The following is a 15,361-nucleotide window of genomic DNA, read 5'->3' as shown; positions in this document are numbered from 1 at the left end:
CTACAGTGAGCTGTGATTGCACCACTGCACTCCATGCTGGGCATCAGAGTGAGACCCTATTCCCCAACAATTTTTGTAATAAAGATGGATTCCAGCTTGGCCTCTGGCTAGAACATGGCACCTCAAAGAAGCAAAACAGCTTGGGGTAGAACAAATGGTTTCATGGTGGGAGGGTTAGAGCCTTTAAGGAGTTAATAATGGGATTGAGTTTCTGTCTTCTGCTCTCAACTCTGAGCCTAGCCTGTTGCTGCTGTGAGGTCCACAGCTGTTTATTCTCCATGTGATTTGCAACAACTCTGGAGTGGCAAGAGTTCTGATTCTCTGTTCTCTTCCCCAGAAAGTCACACTGCACATAAAGTGGCCCAAGAGCGTGGAGGTAGAAGGCTATGGCAGCAAGAAGATTGATGCTGAGCGGCAGGCTGCAGCTGCGGCCTGCCAGCTGTTCAAGGTGACCCTCCCTCAGTGAAAGCCATGCAGACCTTCCTCCTGGGAAACTCCTTGCTCTTTGTTCTTATTGGTAGAGGTTGGCATAGTGTTGCATCACTCACTTGTCCTTAGCCCTTCCCACTTCCTAGTTTCCTTTCTTGCTGTTCAGCCAATGAGACGAAAAAATTATAGTTACACACACACCCCCCCCCCGCACGCGCGCGCGCGCACACACACACACACACACACACACACAGTGTATATATAACTTCATTATATATATACATGTATATAGCTTTTTCTGTTTGTTTTTTGTTTTTTGTTTTTTTTTGAGACGGAGTTTCGCTCTTGTTACCCAGGCTGGAGTGCAATGGCGCGATCTTGGCTCACCGCAACCTCCGCCTCCTGGGCTCAGGCAATTCTCCTGCCTCAGCCTCCTGAGTAGCTGGGATTACAGGCACGTGCCACCATGCCCAGCTAATTTTTTGCACTTTTAGTAGAGACGGGGTTTCACCATGTTGACCAGGATGGTCTTGATCTCTCGACCTCGTGATCCACCTGCCTCGGCCTCCCAAAGTGCTGGGATTACAGGCTTGAGCCACCGCGCTCGGCATGTATATAGCTTTATCTGTTTTCTTTTTTTTTTTTTTTTTTTTTGAGACGGAGTTTCGCTCTTGTTACCCAGGCTGGAGTGCAATGGCGCGATCTCGGCTCACCGCAACCTCCGCCTCCTGGGTTCAGGCAATTCTCCTGCCTCAGCCTCCTGAGTAGCTGGGATTACAGGCATGTGCCACCATGCCCAGCTAATTTTTTGTATTTTTAGTAGAGATGGGGTTTCACCATGTTGACCAGGATGGTCTCGATCTCTCGACCTCGTGATCCACCCGCCTCGGCCTCCCAAAGTGCTGGGATTACAAGCTTGAGCCACCGCGCCCGGCTGTTTTCTGTTATTTGTTTTGAGACAGTCTTGCTCAGTTGCCCAGGCTGGAGCGCAGTGGTGTGATCTTATCTTACTGCAACTTCCACGTCCCAGGTTCAAGTGATTCTCGTGTGTCAGGCTCCCAGGTAGCTGGGATTACAAGCGCCCACCACCACGCCTGGCTAATTTTTGTATTTTTAGTAGAGACGGGTTTCATCCTGTTGGCCAGGCTGGTCTTGAACTCCTGACCTCAAGTGATCCGCCTGCCTCGACCTCCCAAAGTGTTAGGATTACAGGCATGAGTTCATAATCTATTTGCTGTGGTTTTAAAAACTATCCAGCCTATTTGCTGTGTTTTTAAAAACTACAGAGAGGCCAAAACCTAAAATGCAATAAATAAATAAATACATAAATAAATAATAAAAACTTCATCGTGAAGGAAAAATAAAAAAAACTACAGAGAGGAACCACTTTATGAAAAACTTTCTATATGTAGCATGATGGATGTATTTTTGTGTTGGTTTGTTTTTTTTTCTCATTTCCTGTAGGTTTTTCTGTATAGCCATGTAGTCCGATCTCTTTTTTTTTAATTTTTAAAAATATTTTTATTTGTAGTAGAGATGAGGTCTTGCTGTGTTGCTCAGGTTGGTCTCAAACTCCTGGCCTCAAACAGTCCTTTTGCCTCCACCTCACAAAGTGCTGAGACTACAGACATGCAGCACCATGCCCACTCTGATTTTTTTTTTGAGACAGGGTCTTGCTCTGTTGCCTAGGCTGGAGTGCAGTGGCATGATCATGGCTCACTGCCTCCTTGACCTCCCAGGCTCAAGCCATCTTCCCATCTCAACCTCCCCAGTTGTTGGGACTGCAGGCCTGCACCACAATGCCTGGCTAATTTTTTTGTATTTTTTGTAGAGATGGGGTTTTTTCCTGTTGCCCAGGCTGGTCTCAAACTCCTGGTCTCAAGCAATCCTCCCACCTCAGCTTCCCACAGTGCTGGGATTGCAGGTGTGAACCACTGCACCTGGCCAGGTTCCTAAGTCTTCATCTCTGCCCTGACAAGAAAAAGCCGTAGGCCGCATATTCCCTCAGCTTCTCTTCTACTCATGGTCTCCAGGCTCTTACTGTTCCTTTCTCTTTCCTCCACTTGAAGAGGAAGGTCCCTCTTGCTATTCTGGGCCCCCATAATACCCATTTCTTTTCTCTGTTCCTATAATAGTTCATTGCTATAATGGAATACAGGAAACCAGGTAATTTATTTAAAAAAACAAACAAACAAAAAAACAAAAAGAAGTTTGTCTCACAGTTTTGCAGACTACAAGAAACCTGGTGCCAGCATCTGCTTGACTTCTGGTGAGGCCTCAGGAAGTCATGGTGGAAGGGAAGGGGAGCTGGTATGTCACACAGGGAGAAGGAAGCCAGGGTCATTTAAACAAGTAGCTCTTGTGTGAACTGACAGGGCAAGAGCTCTTTCACTACTGTGGGGAGGGCATCAAGCCATTCATGAGGAATCTGCCCCCGTGACCCAAACACTTCACACTTTGTCATTGGGGATCACATGTCAGCATGAGATGTGGAGGGGACAGACACCCAAACTGTAACAGTCCCCTTTCTCTGTGTCTCTTATCCATCTCCCTTCTTGCCCTTTTGTTTAATTTTCAGATTCTTTCTCTTCTGGTTCTTTTCTACAGGCAGTACTCTGATTTCTTCCGTTGGCTCTCATCTACTGCAAACAGCTCTCTGTGCTTGTGTTTTCTCTGTTCTGCTGTCTTGGCCATCTTTGTTCATGGCCGCTAGTTACCTATTTTTTTTTTTTTTAATAGAGATGGGGTCTTGCTATATTGCTGAGGCTGGTTTTGAACTCCTGGGTTCAAGCCATCCTCCTGCCTCAGCCTCCCAAAGTGCTGGGATGACAGGCGTGGGCTACTGCACCCAGCCTGTATGTATTTTACACAATTAAAAAAATCGGAGGAAAAAAAAAAAAGCTTTTGGACTTCTTTAAATCTTTTTCCTCATTGCACACTTTAGGTTTTTAGTTTCTCTCTGAAGGCCTTTTCCTTTTTCTTTTTTTTTCCTTCCTCCCCATCGTCTTGGCATTTTCCTTATTCTTGAACCTTTGGTTATATTTGGAGAGGCTGATAAAATGATCCATTTTATATTAACTTGAGAGCCAGTTAATATCTTTTATTTATTTTTTATTTTTTTTAGTTTGAGAGCCAGTTAATATCTTAAAAAAAAATTTTTTTTGAATTGAAGTTTCGCTCTGTTGCCCAGACTGGAGCGCAGTGGCACAATCTTTGGCTCACTACAACCTTGACCTTCCAGGTTCAAACAGTTCTCCTGCCTCAGCCTCTAAGTAGCTGGGATTACAGGCGCCCACCACCATGCCTGGCTATTTTTGTTTCTTTTTCTTTTTGTTTTTTTTTTTTGAGACAGAATTTCGCTCTTGTTACCCAGGCTGGAGTGCAATGGGACGATCTCGGCTCACCGCAACCTCCGCCTCCTGGGTTCAGGCAGTTCTCCTGCCTCAGCCTCCTGAGTAGCTGGGATTACAGGCACGCGCCACCATGCCCAGCTAATTTTTTTTTGTATTTTTAGTAGAGACGGGGTTTTACCATGTTGACCAGGATGGTCTCGATCTCTTGACCTCGTGATCCACCCGCCTTGGCCTCCCAAAGTGCTGGGATTACAGGTGTGAGCCACCGCGCCCAGCCCTATTTTTGTATTTTTAGTAGAGACAGGTTTTCACCGTACTGGCCAGGCTGGTCTCCAATCCTTACCTCATGATTCACCTGCCTCGGCCTCCCAAAGTGCTGGGATTATATTCATAAGCCACCGTGTCTGGCCTTTTTTTTTTTTTTTTTTTTTTTTTTTTAAAATAGAGACAGAGTTTTACTCTGTTGCCAAGGCTGGTCTCTAATTCCTAGGCTCAAGCGATCCTTCTGCCTTGGCCTCCCAAAGTGCTGGGATTACAGTTGTGGGCTGACTATGCCTGGCCTTTGGGTACTTCTGTATCCCCACAGTGCTCTGTAGCCTTGGCACTGCCATGCGTTTTGTCCTCAGCCACTGGAAGACCTCTACTTCCCTTTTCTCTCTAGGTCATTCTCAAGTACCTTTTCCTCTTCCACCCTCTAAAACATTTTGATTGACTGAAATAGGGTCTAGGGTCTAGCTGTGTTGCCCAGGCAGGTCTTGAACTCCAAGCCTCCTGCCTTAGCTCCCAGGTAGCTGGGATTACAGGCACACACAACATGTGCAGCTAATTTTTTTTCATTTCTGGGGAATCTTATATCTTTTAGATTGAACCATTATGTGTTTAATGTCTTGAAAATCTCCATCTCCCATAGGGTAGCTGTACCTCAGTGGTTCTCAGCCATGGATGATTTTATTCCACATGGAACATCTAATTTTTTTTGTTTGTTTGTTTGAGACAGAGTCTGACCCTGTTACCCAGGCTGGAGTGCAGTGGCTCACTGTAACCTCTGCCTTCCGGGTTCAAGTGATTCTCCTGCCTCAGCCTCCAGAGTAGCTGGGATTACAGACACGTGACACCACACCCGGCTAATTTTTCTGTTTTTTAGTAGAGACAGGGTTTCACCATGTTGGCCAGCTGGTCTCAAAGTGGTGACCTCAGGTGATCCACTGGCCTCAGCCTCCCAAAGTGCTGGGCTTACAGGTGTTAGCCACTGTGCCCAGCTTTTTTTTTTTTTTCTTTTTGAGATGGGATCTCACTCTGTTGCTCAGGCTGGAGTGCAGTGTGCAGTCTTGGCTCAATGCAACCTCTGACTTCCAGGCTCAAGCAATGCTCCCGTCTCAGCCTCCCAAGTAACTGGGCCTACAAGTATGTGCCCCTATGCTCAGCTAATGTTTTTAGTTTTTATATATATATATATATATATTTTTTTTTGAGACGGAGTTTCGCCCTTGTTACCCAGGCTGGAGTGCAATGGCGCGATCTCGGCTCACCGCAACCTCCGCCTCCTGGGCTCAGGCAATTCTCCTGCCTCAGCCTCCTGAGTAGCTGGGATTACAGGCACGTGCCATCATGCCCAGCTAATTTTTTGCACTTTTAGTAGAGACGGGGTTTCACCATGTTGACCAGGATGGTCTCGATCTCTTGACCTCGTGATCCACCCGCCTCGGCCTCCCAAAGTGCTGGGATTACAGGCTTGAGCCACCGCGCCCGGCCTTAGTTTTTATATTTTTTGTAGAGACAGGGTTTTGCCGTGTTGGCCAGGCTGGTCTTAAACTCCTAAATTCAAGCAATCTGCCTGTCTTGGGCTCCCAAAGTGCTGGGATTACAGGTGTGATCCACTGTGCCTGGCCTTTTTTTTTTTGCCCTGTGGAGATGGGGTCCCACTAGGTTACCCAGACTGGTCTTGAACTCCTGGGCTGAAGTGGTCCTCTCACCTTAGCCTCCCAAAGTGCTGGGATTATAGGTGTGAGTCACAGGTCCTGGTCAAATTTTTTTAAATTGTCTTTATTTAATATGTACAGTATGATGTTTCATACTCACATACACTTTCATAAACACACAGTAAAATGAATACTACAGTCAAGCAAATTAAGATATCTGTCACCTCAGATAGTTATCTTTCTTTGTGGTTAGAGCACTGAAGGCTGGGCATGGTGGCTCATGCTGGTAATTCCAGCATTTTGGGAGGCTGAAGTATGTGGATCAGTTGAGGCCTGGAGTTCAAAACCAGCCTGGCCAACATGGCAAAACCCCATCTCTACTGAAAATACAAACAATTAGGGCCGGGCGTGGTGGCTCAGCCTGTAATCCCAGCACTTTGGGAGGCCGAGGCGGGTGGATCACGAGGTCAAGAGATCGAGACCATCCTGGTCAACATGGTGAAATCCCGTCTCTACTAAAAATACAAAAAATCAGCTGGGCATGGTGGTGCATGCCTGTAGTCCCAGATACTCAGGAGGCTGAGGCAGGGGAATTGCCTGAACCCAGGAGGTGGAAGTTGCGGTGAGCCAAGATCGCGCCATTGCACTCCAGCCTGGGTAACAAGAGCGAAACTCCGTCTCAAAAAAAGAAAAAAAAAAATGCAAACAATTAGTTGGGCATGGTGGTGGGCACCTGTAATCCCAGCTACTCAGGAGGCTGAGGCAGGAGAATCGCTTGAACCAGGGAAGCAGAGGTTGCAGTGAGCAGAGATCGCGTCACTGCACTCCAGCCTGGGCAACAGAGTAAGACTCTGTCTCCAAAAAAAAAAAAAAAAAAAAACAACTGAGTATGGTGGCTCACACCTGTAATCCTAGAACTTAGGGAGGCCGAGGCAGGCAGATCACAAAGTCAGGAGTTCGAGAGCAGTCTGACCAACATGGTGAAACCCCATCTCTACTAAAGATACAAAAAATTAGCTGGGCATGGTGGTAGGTGTCTGTTATCTCAGCTACTTGGGAGGCTGAGGCCGGAGAATTGCTTGAACCTGGAAGGCGGAGGTTGCAGTGAGCGGAGATCGTGCCATTGCACTCCAGCCTGGGCGACAGGGTGAGACTCTATGTCTCAAAAAAAAAGAGAAAAAAATATACCCTTAGCAAATTTCCAGTTTATAATACAATATAAATAGTCCTTATGGTGTACATTAGACTTTCAGATTTATTCTTCTTTATTTGTAACTATATCCTTGGACCTACATCTCCTCATTCCTCTTTTTTTCTTGCCCCTAGTAATCACCAGGTCTACTCTGTTTCTGTATATTCAACTTATTTTAGATTCCACATATAAGTAAGATCATGTGGTATTTTTGTTTTGTTTTGTTTTTGAGACAGAGTCTGGCTGTATCACTTAGAGTGCAGTGGAGCAATCTTGACTCACTGCAATTTCTGCCTCCTAGGTCCAAGGAATTCTCATGCCTTAGCCTCCTGAGTAGCTGGGATTACAGGTATGTGCCACCATGCCCAGCTAATTTTTGGATTTTTTGTAGAGACAGGGTTTCGCCATGTTGTCCAGGCTGGTCTTTAACTCCTGAACCTCAAGTGATGCGCACAGCCCATGTGGTATTTTCTTTGCGTCTGGCTTACTTAACGTCTTCCAGGTTTATCTGTGTTTTTATTTTTTTATTTTTTTATTTTTTGAGACGGAGTTTCGCTCTTATTACCCAGGCTGGAGTGCAATGGCGCGATCTCGGCTCACCGCAACCTCCGCCTCCTGGGTTCAGGCAATTCTCCTGCCTCAGCCTCCTGAGTAGCTGGGATTACAGGCACGCACCACCATGCCCAGCTAATTTTTTGTATTTTTAGTAGAGACAGGGTTTCACCATGTTGACCAGGTTGGTCTCGATCTCTCGACCTCGTGATCCACCCGCCTCGGCCTCCGAAAGTGCTGGGATTACAGGCTTGAGCCACCGCGCCCGGCTGTGTTTTTATTTTTATTTATTTGTTTCGAGACAGAGTTTTGCCATGTGGGCTAGGCTGGAGTGCAGTGCTGCCATCGTGGCTCACTGCAGCCTTCACCTCCCAGGCTCAAGAGTTTCTCCTACCTCAGCCTCCTGAGTAACTGAGATGGCAGGCATGCACCACCATACCCCGCTAATTTTATAGAGAACAGGGTCTTCCTGTATTCCCAAGACTGGTCCTGGGCTCAGGCAATCCATCTGTCTCCTGTAGCTGGGATTATAGGCACACGCCACTGCGCCCAGCTAATTTTTTTTTTTTAGTTTTTTGAGACGGAGTTTCGCTCTTGTTACCCAGGCTGGAGTGCAATGGCGCAATCTCGGCTCATCGCAACCTCCGCCTCCCGGGTTCAAGCAATTCACCTGCCTCAGCCTCCTGAGTAGCTGGGATTACAGGCATGCGCCACCATGCCCAGCTAATTTTTTGTATCTTTAGTAGAGACGGGGTTTCACCATGTTTTTTTTTTTTTTTTTTTTTTTTTTTGAGACGGAGTTCCGCTCTCGTTACCCAGGCTGGAGTGCAATGGCGCGATCTCGGCTCACCGCAACCTCCGCCTCCTGGGCTCAGGTAATTCTCCTGCCTCAGCCTCCTGAGTAGCTGGGATTACAAGCACGCGCCACCATGCCCAGCTAATGTTTTGTATTTTTAGTAGAGACGGGGTTTCACCATGTTGACCAGGATGGTCTCGATCTCTTGACCTCGTGATCCGCCCGCCTCGGCCTCCCAAAGTGCTGGGATTACAGGCGTGAGCCACCGCACCCGGCCAGGGGGTTCACCATGTTGACCAGGTTGGTCTCGATCTCTCGACCTCGTGATCCGCCCGCCTCGGCCTCCCAAAGTGCTGGGATTACAGGCTTGAGCCACCACGCCCGGCAATTTTTTTTTTTTTTTTGAGACAGAGTTTCACACTTATTACCCAGGCTGGAGTGCAATGGCACAATCTTGGCTCACTGCAACCTCTGCCTCCTGGGTTCAAGCAATTCTCCTGCCTCAGCCTCCCGAGTAGCTGGGACTACAGGCGCACGCCACCATGCCCAGCTAATTTTTTTGTATTTTTAGTAGAGACGGCGTTTCACCTTGTTGACCAGGATGGTCTTGATCTCTTGACCTCGTGATCTACCCGCCTCGGCCTCCCAAAGTGCTGGAATTATAGGTGTGAGCTACCGCGCCCAGCCTAATTTTTGTATTTTTGGTAGAGACAGGGTTTCACCATGTTGGTCAGGCTGGTCTTGAACTCCTTACCTCGTAATCCACCCACCTTGGCCTCCCAAAGTGCTGGGATTATAGGCATGAGCCCAAACCCAGCCTCATTAACCATTTTAAAGTCTAGGTCAGTGGTGTTAAGTATATTTATATTGTTGTGCAGCCAATCTCCAGAACTTTTTCATTTTGTAAAACACATTCTGTATTCATCAAACTAACTCCCCATTTCCTGCCCCAAGTCACTGGTAACCACCATTCTTTCTGTGTCTGTGAGAATTTGACTATTCTAGATTTCTCATATAAATAGAACCATTCAATATTTGTCCTTCTGTGATTGACAGTTTTACTTGGCATAATGCCCTGAAGGTTCATACGTGTTTTAGTGTGTGTCCAGTATTCCTTCTTTTCAAGGAATGGATAGTATTCCATTTTCAGGTTATACCACATTTCACTTACACATTCATCCATCAGTGGATGGTTGGGGTGCTTCCATGTTTTAACAGTGTGAATAATGCTGCTGTCAGCATGAGTATACTGATATCTGTGACTCTGCTTTCGGCTTTCTGTGTACAGACCCAAAGTAGTGTTGCTGGATCATGGTAATTATGTTTTGCTCGTTGTTTTTTTTTTTTTTTTGAATTGCCAAACTTTTTTTTTTTTTTTTTTTTTGATAGAGAGTCTTGCTCTGTTACCCAGGTTGGAGTGCAGTGGCGCCATCTTGACTCACTGCAATTTTCATCTCCCGGGTTCAAGCGATTCTCCTACCTCAGCTTCCTAAGTAGCTGGGTCTACAGCCATGTGCCACCACGCCCAACTAAGTTTTATACATTAGTAGAGATGGCATTTCACCATATTGGCCAGGTTGGTCTCAAACTTCTGACCTTGTGATCCCCCCTGCCTTGGCCTCCCAAAGTGCTTGATTACAGGCATGGAGCCACAGCACCTAGCTGCCAAACTCTTTTTCTGTAGTGGCTGACTTTCCCATCAGTGGTGCACAAGGCTTCCAGTTTCTCCACATCCAAGCTAGTGCTTGTTACTTTGTTTCTGTGTTTTTGAGAATAGCGATCCTAATGGTGTGAGATGAGATCTCATTGTAGTTACAGGAGTTGTTTTTTGTTCTAGAACTCAGCCTTTTAATGGCTATACTCCCATTTCTTCAGCGTTTCCCTTTCCCCCCCAAACCAAATGTGTTTTTCCACATTGCCCTCATGCTTGGTGAGATGTGCTGGCAAGCAGAGGGGACTGAGTCAGCAGAGGGAGGTGTCCATGGGCGGACATAAATACACCCCAGCCTCCTAAATAGAAGAGGCTCATTCTTGAAGAATGGTCCTTGCCAGGGCCAAGGGCTGGAGCAAGGCACTCTAGACTCGGGCCACTGTGGCTTAGAGTCTGGGTCAGTATGCGCAGCTGTGAGCAGCTTTGCCAGTCTGTACCTTTTTCATCCACCTTAGTTCATCTTAGGTAGGTGATGGTTTTTGTTAGTGTTGTGAATAGAATTTTTAAGATTACATTTAATTATTTCAAAAACCTAAGGAGAGGGCCGGGCGCGGTGGCTCAAGCCTGTAATCCCAGCACTTTGGGAGGCCGAGGCAGGTGGATCACGAGGTCAAGAGATCGAGACCATCCTGGTCAACATGGTGAAACCCCGTCTCTACTAAAAATAGAAAAAATTAGCTGGGCATGGTGGCGCATGCCTGTAATCCCAGCTACTCAGGAGGCTGAGGCAGGTGAATTGCCTGAACCCAGGAGGCGGAGGTTGCGGTGAGCCGAGATCGTGCCATTGCACTCCAGCCTGGATAACAAGAGTGAAACTCTGCCTCAAAAAAACCAAAAACAAAACAAAACAAAACAAAAAAAAACCTAAGGAGAGGCCAGGTAGCTCACTCCTGTAATCCCAGCACTTTGGGAGGCCAAGGTGGGCAGATTATGAGTTCAGGAGTTCACGACTAGCCTGGCCAACATGGTGAAACCCTGTCTTGGCTAAAAATCCAAAAATTAGCTGGGCATGGTGGTGTGTTCCTGTAATCCCAGCTACTCGGAAGGCTGAGGCAGGACAACTGCTTGAACCAGGACCCGGGAGGCGGAGGTTGCAGTGAGCCGAGATTGCACCACTGCACTCCAGCCTGGGTGACAGAGAGAGACTCCATCTATTTAAAAAAACAAAACAAAACAAAACAAAAACCTAAGGAGAAACTTTTTTTTTTTTTTTTTTTTTTTTTAAGAGACGGGGTCTCTCGCTGTGTTGCCCAGGCTGGAGTGCAGTGGCTATTTATAGGTGCTATCCCACTACTGATCAGCATGGGAGTTTTGACCTGCTCCATTTCCAAACTGAACAAGTTCACTCCTCCTTAGGCAACCTGGTGTTCCCCGGCTCCTGAGAGGTCACCATACTGAGGCTGAACTTAGTGCGGACAGCCGGTCAGCATGGCACACTACAGCCCAGAACTCCTGGGCTCAAGCGATCCTCCAGCCTCAGCCTCCTGAGTAGCTGGGACTACAGGTGCGCACCACCGCGCCTGACAGGAGAAACTTTTAAGAAGGCAGGCTGTGGTTACTTTCAAGCTTGTCATGAGTCGGGTGGGACTGAAAGGCCACCTTAGAGAGGTTCCTGGCCCATGGCCTCTGCTGTCTGCTGTCACATGGTCCTGACGTCAGAGACCTGACGAGCCATGTTCTTGCTGTCCCTCGGGCTTTGTTGCCTTTACCTCCAGTGGCAGCTCCTGCCACCTGTGCTTTCTTGGCATCTGCTCCTTGTTCTCCTGGTTGCTCATTTATGTCTTTGTTTCTTCGACCCTGGTCATCTGCATTCCTCATCTGCCGCTTAAATTCTTTGTTTTTTGGAGACCTTGCTCTGTTGCCCAGGTTGGAGTTCATTAAAGTGGTATGATCATGGCTTACCACAGCCTCGATCTCTAAAGCTCAAGTGATCCTCTTGCTTCAGCCTCCTGAGTAGCTGGGACTACAGGTGCATACCACCGCCCTTGGCTAACTGCCTCTTATATTGTGAACTGGTTGAGGGCAAGGACCAGGTCTTGTCTCTCCTGATGATGCTCAGGTGGCCAACATGTTGCTGTGTACACGCTAGAGACTTAGCAAATGTTGAATTTATGTTTTCTTTAGAAAAGCGTGAAGCTATAACACATTTAAAATATTTTTATATAAATAGCTTTAACATTTCAAGTTATTTCTCTAGAATGTATTCCTTTTTTTTTTTTTTTTTGAGATGGAGTTTTGCTCTTGTTACCCAGGCTGGAGTGCAATGGCGCAATCTTGGCTCACCGCAACCTCCGCCTCCTGGGTTCAAGCAATTCTCCTGCCTCAGCCTCCTGAGTAGCTGGGATTACAGGCACGTGCCACCATGCCCAGCTAATTTTTTGTATTTTTAGTAGAGACGGGGTTTTACCATGTTGACCAGGATGGTCTCGATCTCTTAACCTCATGATCCACCCGCCTTGGCCTCCCAAAGTGCTGGGGTTACAGGCTTGAGCCACCGCGCCCGGCTAGAATGTATTCCTAACAGGATTCTTATATCAGAACTTACATCTGTTCTCTGGTGTAGGCTACATAGGTTTTTTGTTTGTTTGTTTGGTGGAGTCTCTCTGTTCCCCAGGCTGGAGTGCATTAGTACCATCTTGGCTCACGGCAACCACTGTGTTCCTGGTTCAAGCGATTCTCCTGCCTCAGCTTCCTGAGTAGCTGGGATTACAGGCACCTGCCACCATGCCCAGCTAATTTATATGTGTATATATATATGTTTGTGTGTGTGTGTGTGTGTGTATTTTTTTTTTTTTTAAATAGAGACGGGGTTTCACCACATTGGTCAGGCTGGTCTTGAACTCCTGACCTTAGGTGATCTGGCCACCTCAGTCTCCCAAAGTGCTGTGAGTACAGGTGTTAGCCACTTCACCCAGCTGGCTATGTAGGTTTTAATTGCTGTATTTACTGAAGCTTCCTAGATCACTGTGTGAATGTATCTTGGGCTGGGTGTGGTGGCTTATGCCTCCCAAGCACTTTGGGAGGCTGAGGCGGGTGGATCACTTGAGGCCAGGAGTTCAAGACCAGCCTGGGCAACATGGCGAGGCCCTGTCTCTACAAAAATTAGCTGGACGTGGTGGTTCATGCCTGTACTTGGGAGGCTGAAGTGGAAGCATCACCTGAACCTAGGAGGCAGAGGTTGTAGTGAGCCGTGATTGTGCCACTACACTCCAGCCTGGGTGACAGCATGAGACCCTGTGTCAAAAGGAAAAAAAAAGTATCTTCTGCTCACCCATTGCCATGTGGGATTATGTATCTCAAAGCTAGGCATCTTTCAGTGTTCCATGCCCACTTCTGGACTAGGGGCTGAAGTGGATTAACAGATGAAAAACTGGCTCCACAACACAAGGGACTTCACAGTGTAGATGGACACGGGCCATGCCGACTGGGTAAAGATGGTATGAATCTTTACAGCGTCCCTTTTCCCCTCCAGGGCTGGGGTCTGCTGGGTCCCCGGAATGAGTTGTTTGACGCAGCCAAATACCGAGTGCTAGCTGATCGCTTCGGCTCCCCTGCTGACAGCTGGTGGCGTCCGGAACCCACCATGCCCCCTACTTCCTGGCGGCAGCTGAATCCGGAGAGCATTCGGCCAGGTGGACCTGGGGGCCTCTCCCGCTCTTTGGTTCGGGATGAAGAGGAGGATGAGGAGGAAGAGCTAGAAGAAGGGACCATAGATGTTACCGACTTCTTGTCCATGACCCAGCAGGATTCCCACACCCCACTCAGGGACTCAAGGTACAGAAGGGGGCTGGGGATGCAGTAGAGACTGGCTGTGCCTTGACACGGGGATGCATGAATGTTCTTGCTAGTCTTCTCTGAGATGGGAGTGCCCTGCCTCACATTTCATCCTGTGTGTCCCGTCACTCAGCATATGTCTGCGTAGAAGCCAGCTATGGTCTTCTACTGTGTGGCTGTGCAAAGCAGAACAGCAGCGCGGAGCCTCTGCCCTCTGCTGTCTTATCTGTGTGGGGGCATGGCGGGAGCACTCTCCATGCGGTGTTAACTGTGGGAGGAGCAGTGATGTCCAGTTTCCCATCCAGTTCATGCCTCCTGGCTCCCTGCTGCAGTGCAGCGTCCTCACTCCTGCATCTCAGAGCCTTGAGGAAATGGGTCCACGAAGAGAGAGAACTTTCAGCTAAACTTTTGTTCCATCCAGGGGGAGTTCCTTTGAGATGACAGATGATGACAGTGCCATTAGGGCTCTGACCCAGTTTCCACTTCCCAAGAACCTTCTGGCCAAGGTGATTCAGATTGCAACGTCATCCTCCACAGCTAAGGTGAGTTAGGTCTCCCAGAAGTGTGTGTGGGGTGCTTACTTGGTCACGTCCAGTGTTCCCCAAAGGCAGGCTTACAGAAGGCTGAGGGGCCTCTTCCTCCAGCCCACACCTAGGCCAGCTGGAGGAGCTCCGGCTCAGAAGGAAAAGTTGCAGGTGTGACAGAGCAGAGGCCAAGTCCTAGCAGTACAGGGAGAGGGTGGGGGCTGCAGGAGCAGACGACCCACACCTGTTCTGGATGGTGGGTTGTCAGTGGGAGGGGTTAGAGGTCTGGGTCTATGGTGAGGTATGAATTTTTCTCTTGCTACCAGGCGAAGAGGCTTTGGGTAAGCAAAGCTTCTGTCCAGGTGCAGGCCTTTTTGCTCCTGCAGTATGTGCCTGGTTTTTAGCTCATGCTGACAGCTTCAACGCACAACTGCCACGAAGGTGCCGAGGGGATGGTGGGCTAGGAGAGTAGGTAGTGGCAATGCCCGAGCACTGTCTTCTGCAGTGGAAGTTGAGCTATAGCAGAAGCAAGCCCAGGAGTAGGCTGTCTGAGCCCATGGGCCTGCTTCTGGCTGTGCAGCAGCACTTCCAGCGTGGCTCATGCCTGGCACCTGCTGAGGCAGTACTTCTTCCATGTCTGGGCTCCTTGGCATTCTGAGAAGGCCTCAAGTCTCTTCTCATTTCCTACCTTTCTTTAACCACCTCTCTTGCCTTCCATGTAGAACCTCATGCAGTTCCATACTGTGGGGACCAAGACCAAGCTGTCTACACTTACCCTGCTCTGGCCCTGCCCCATGACCTTTGTTGCCAAAGGGCGCCGCAAAGCAGAGGCTGAGAATAAGGCGGCAGCCTTGGCCTGCAAAAAACTGAAGGTGAGTCCAGGAAGGTCCTGGGTGTGATGCACGAGGATGTCTTGAAGAAACGAAACCATCACAGCAGGCCTTTTGCCCAGCACAAAGACAGCTGGTGTGCGGGCCTCATTTGTAGTCTCTGTGGCTGTTTCCACAGTTTTCCCAGAGCCCCTGTGGAGATGCTTTGCCTGTGGCCCAGCCTTTTTCACACTGTTGGGAGGCAACTCGCTCATTGTTGTGAATAGTATAAAGTTGGAAGG

At 48.2% G+C, this 15,361-nt stretch overlaps 1 protein-coding gene across 4 annotated transcripts in view; it reads left to right on the top strand.

Moving 5' to 3' along the window:
- The window catches only part of DHX30 (DExH-box helicase 30), a 62,842-nt gene that overhangs the window by 40,742 nt on the left and 6,739 nt on the right, over positions 1–15,361 (top strand). For all 4 annotated transcript variants that reach the window (XM_039477555.2, XM_039477556.2, XM_074403943.1 and 1 more), the window contains 4 exons: positions 338–448; positions 13,425–13,726; positions 14,148–14,268; positions 14,973–15,122. In XM_039477555.2, coding sequence (XP_039333489.1) covers positions 338–448; positions 13,425–13,726; positions 14,148–14,268; positions 14,973–15,122 — 684 coding nt within the window. The remainder of the gene's footprint in view (positions 1–337; positions 449–13,424; positions 13,727–14,147; positions 14,269–14,972; positions 15,123–15,361) is intronic.

This window comes from Saimiri boliviensis, chromosome 8, assembly GCF_048565385.1.
Source record: "Saimiri boliviensis isolate mSaiBol1 chromosome 8, mSaiBol1.pri, whole genome shotgun sequence".
NCBI classification, from domain to species: domain Eukaryota; kingdom Metazoa; phylum Chordata; class Mammalia; order Primates; family Cebidae; genus Saimiri; species Saimiri boliviensis.
Note: the sequence above shows the minus strand (reverse complement) of the source record. Positions and strands in the feature narration are given on the sequence as shown.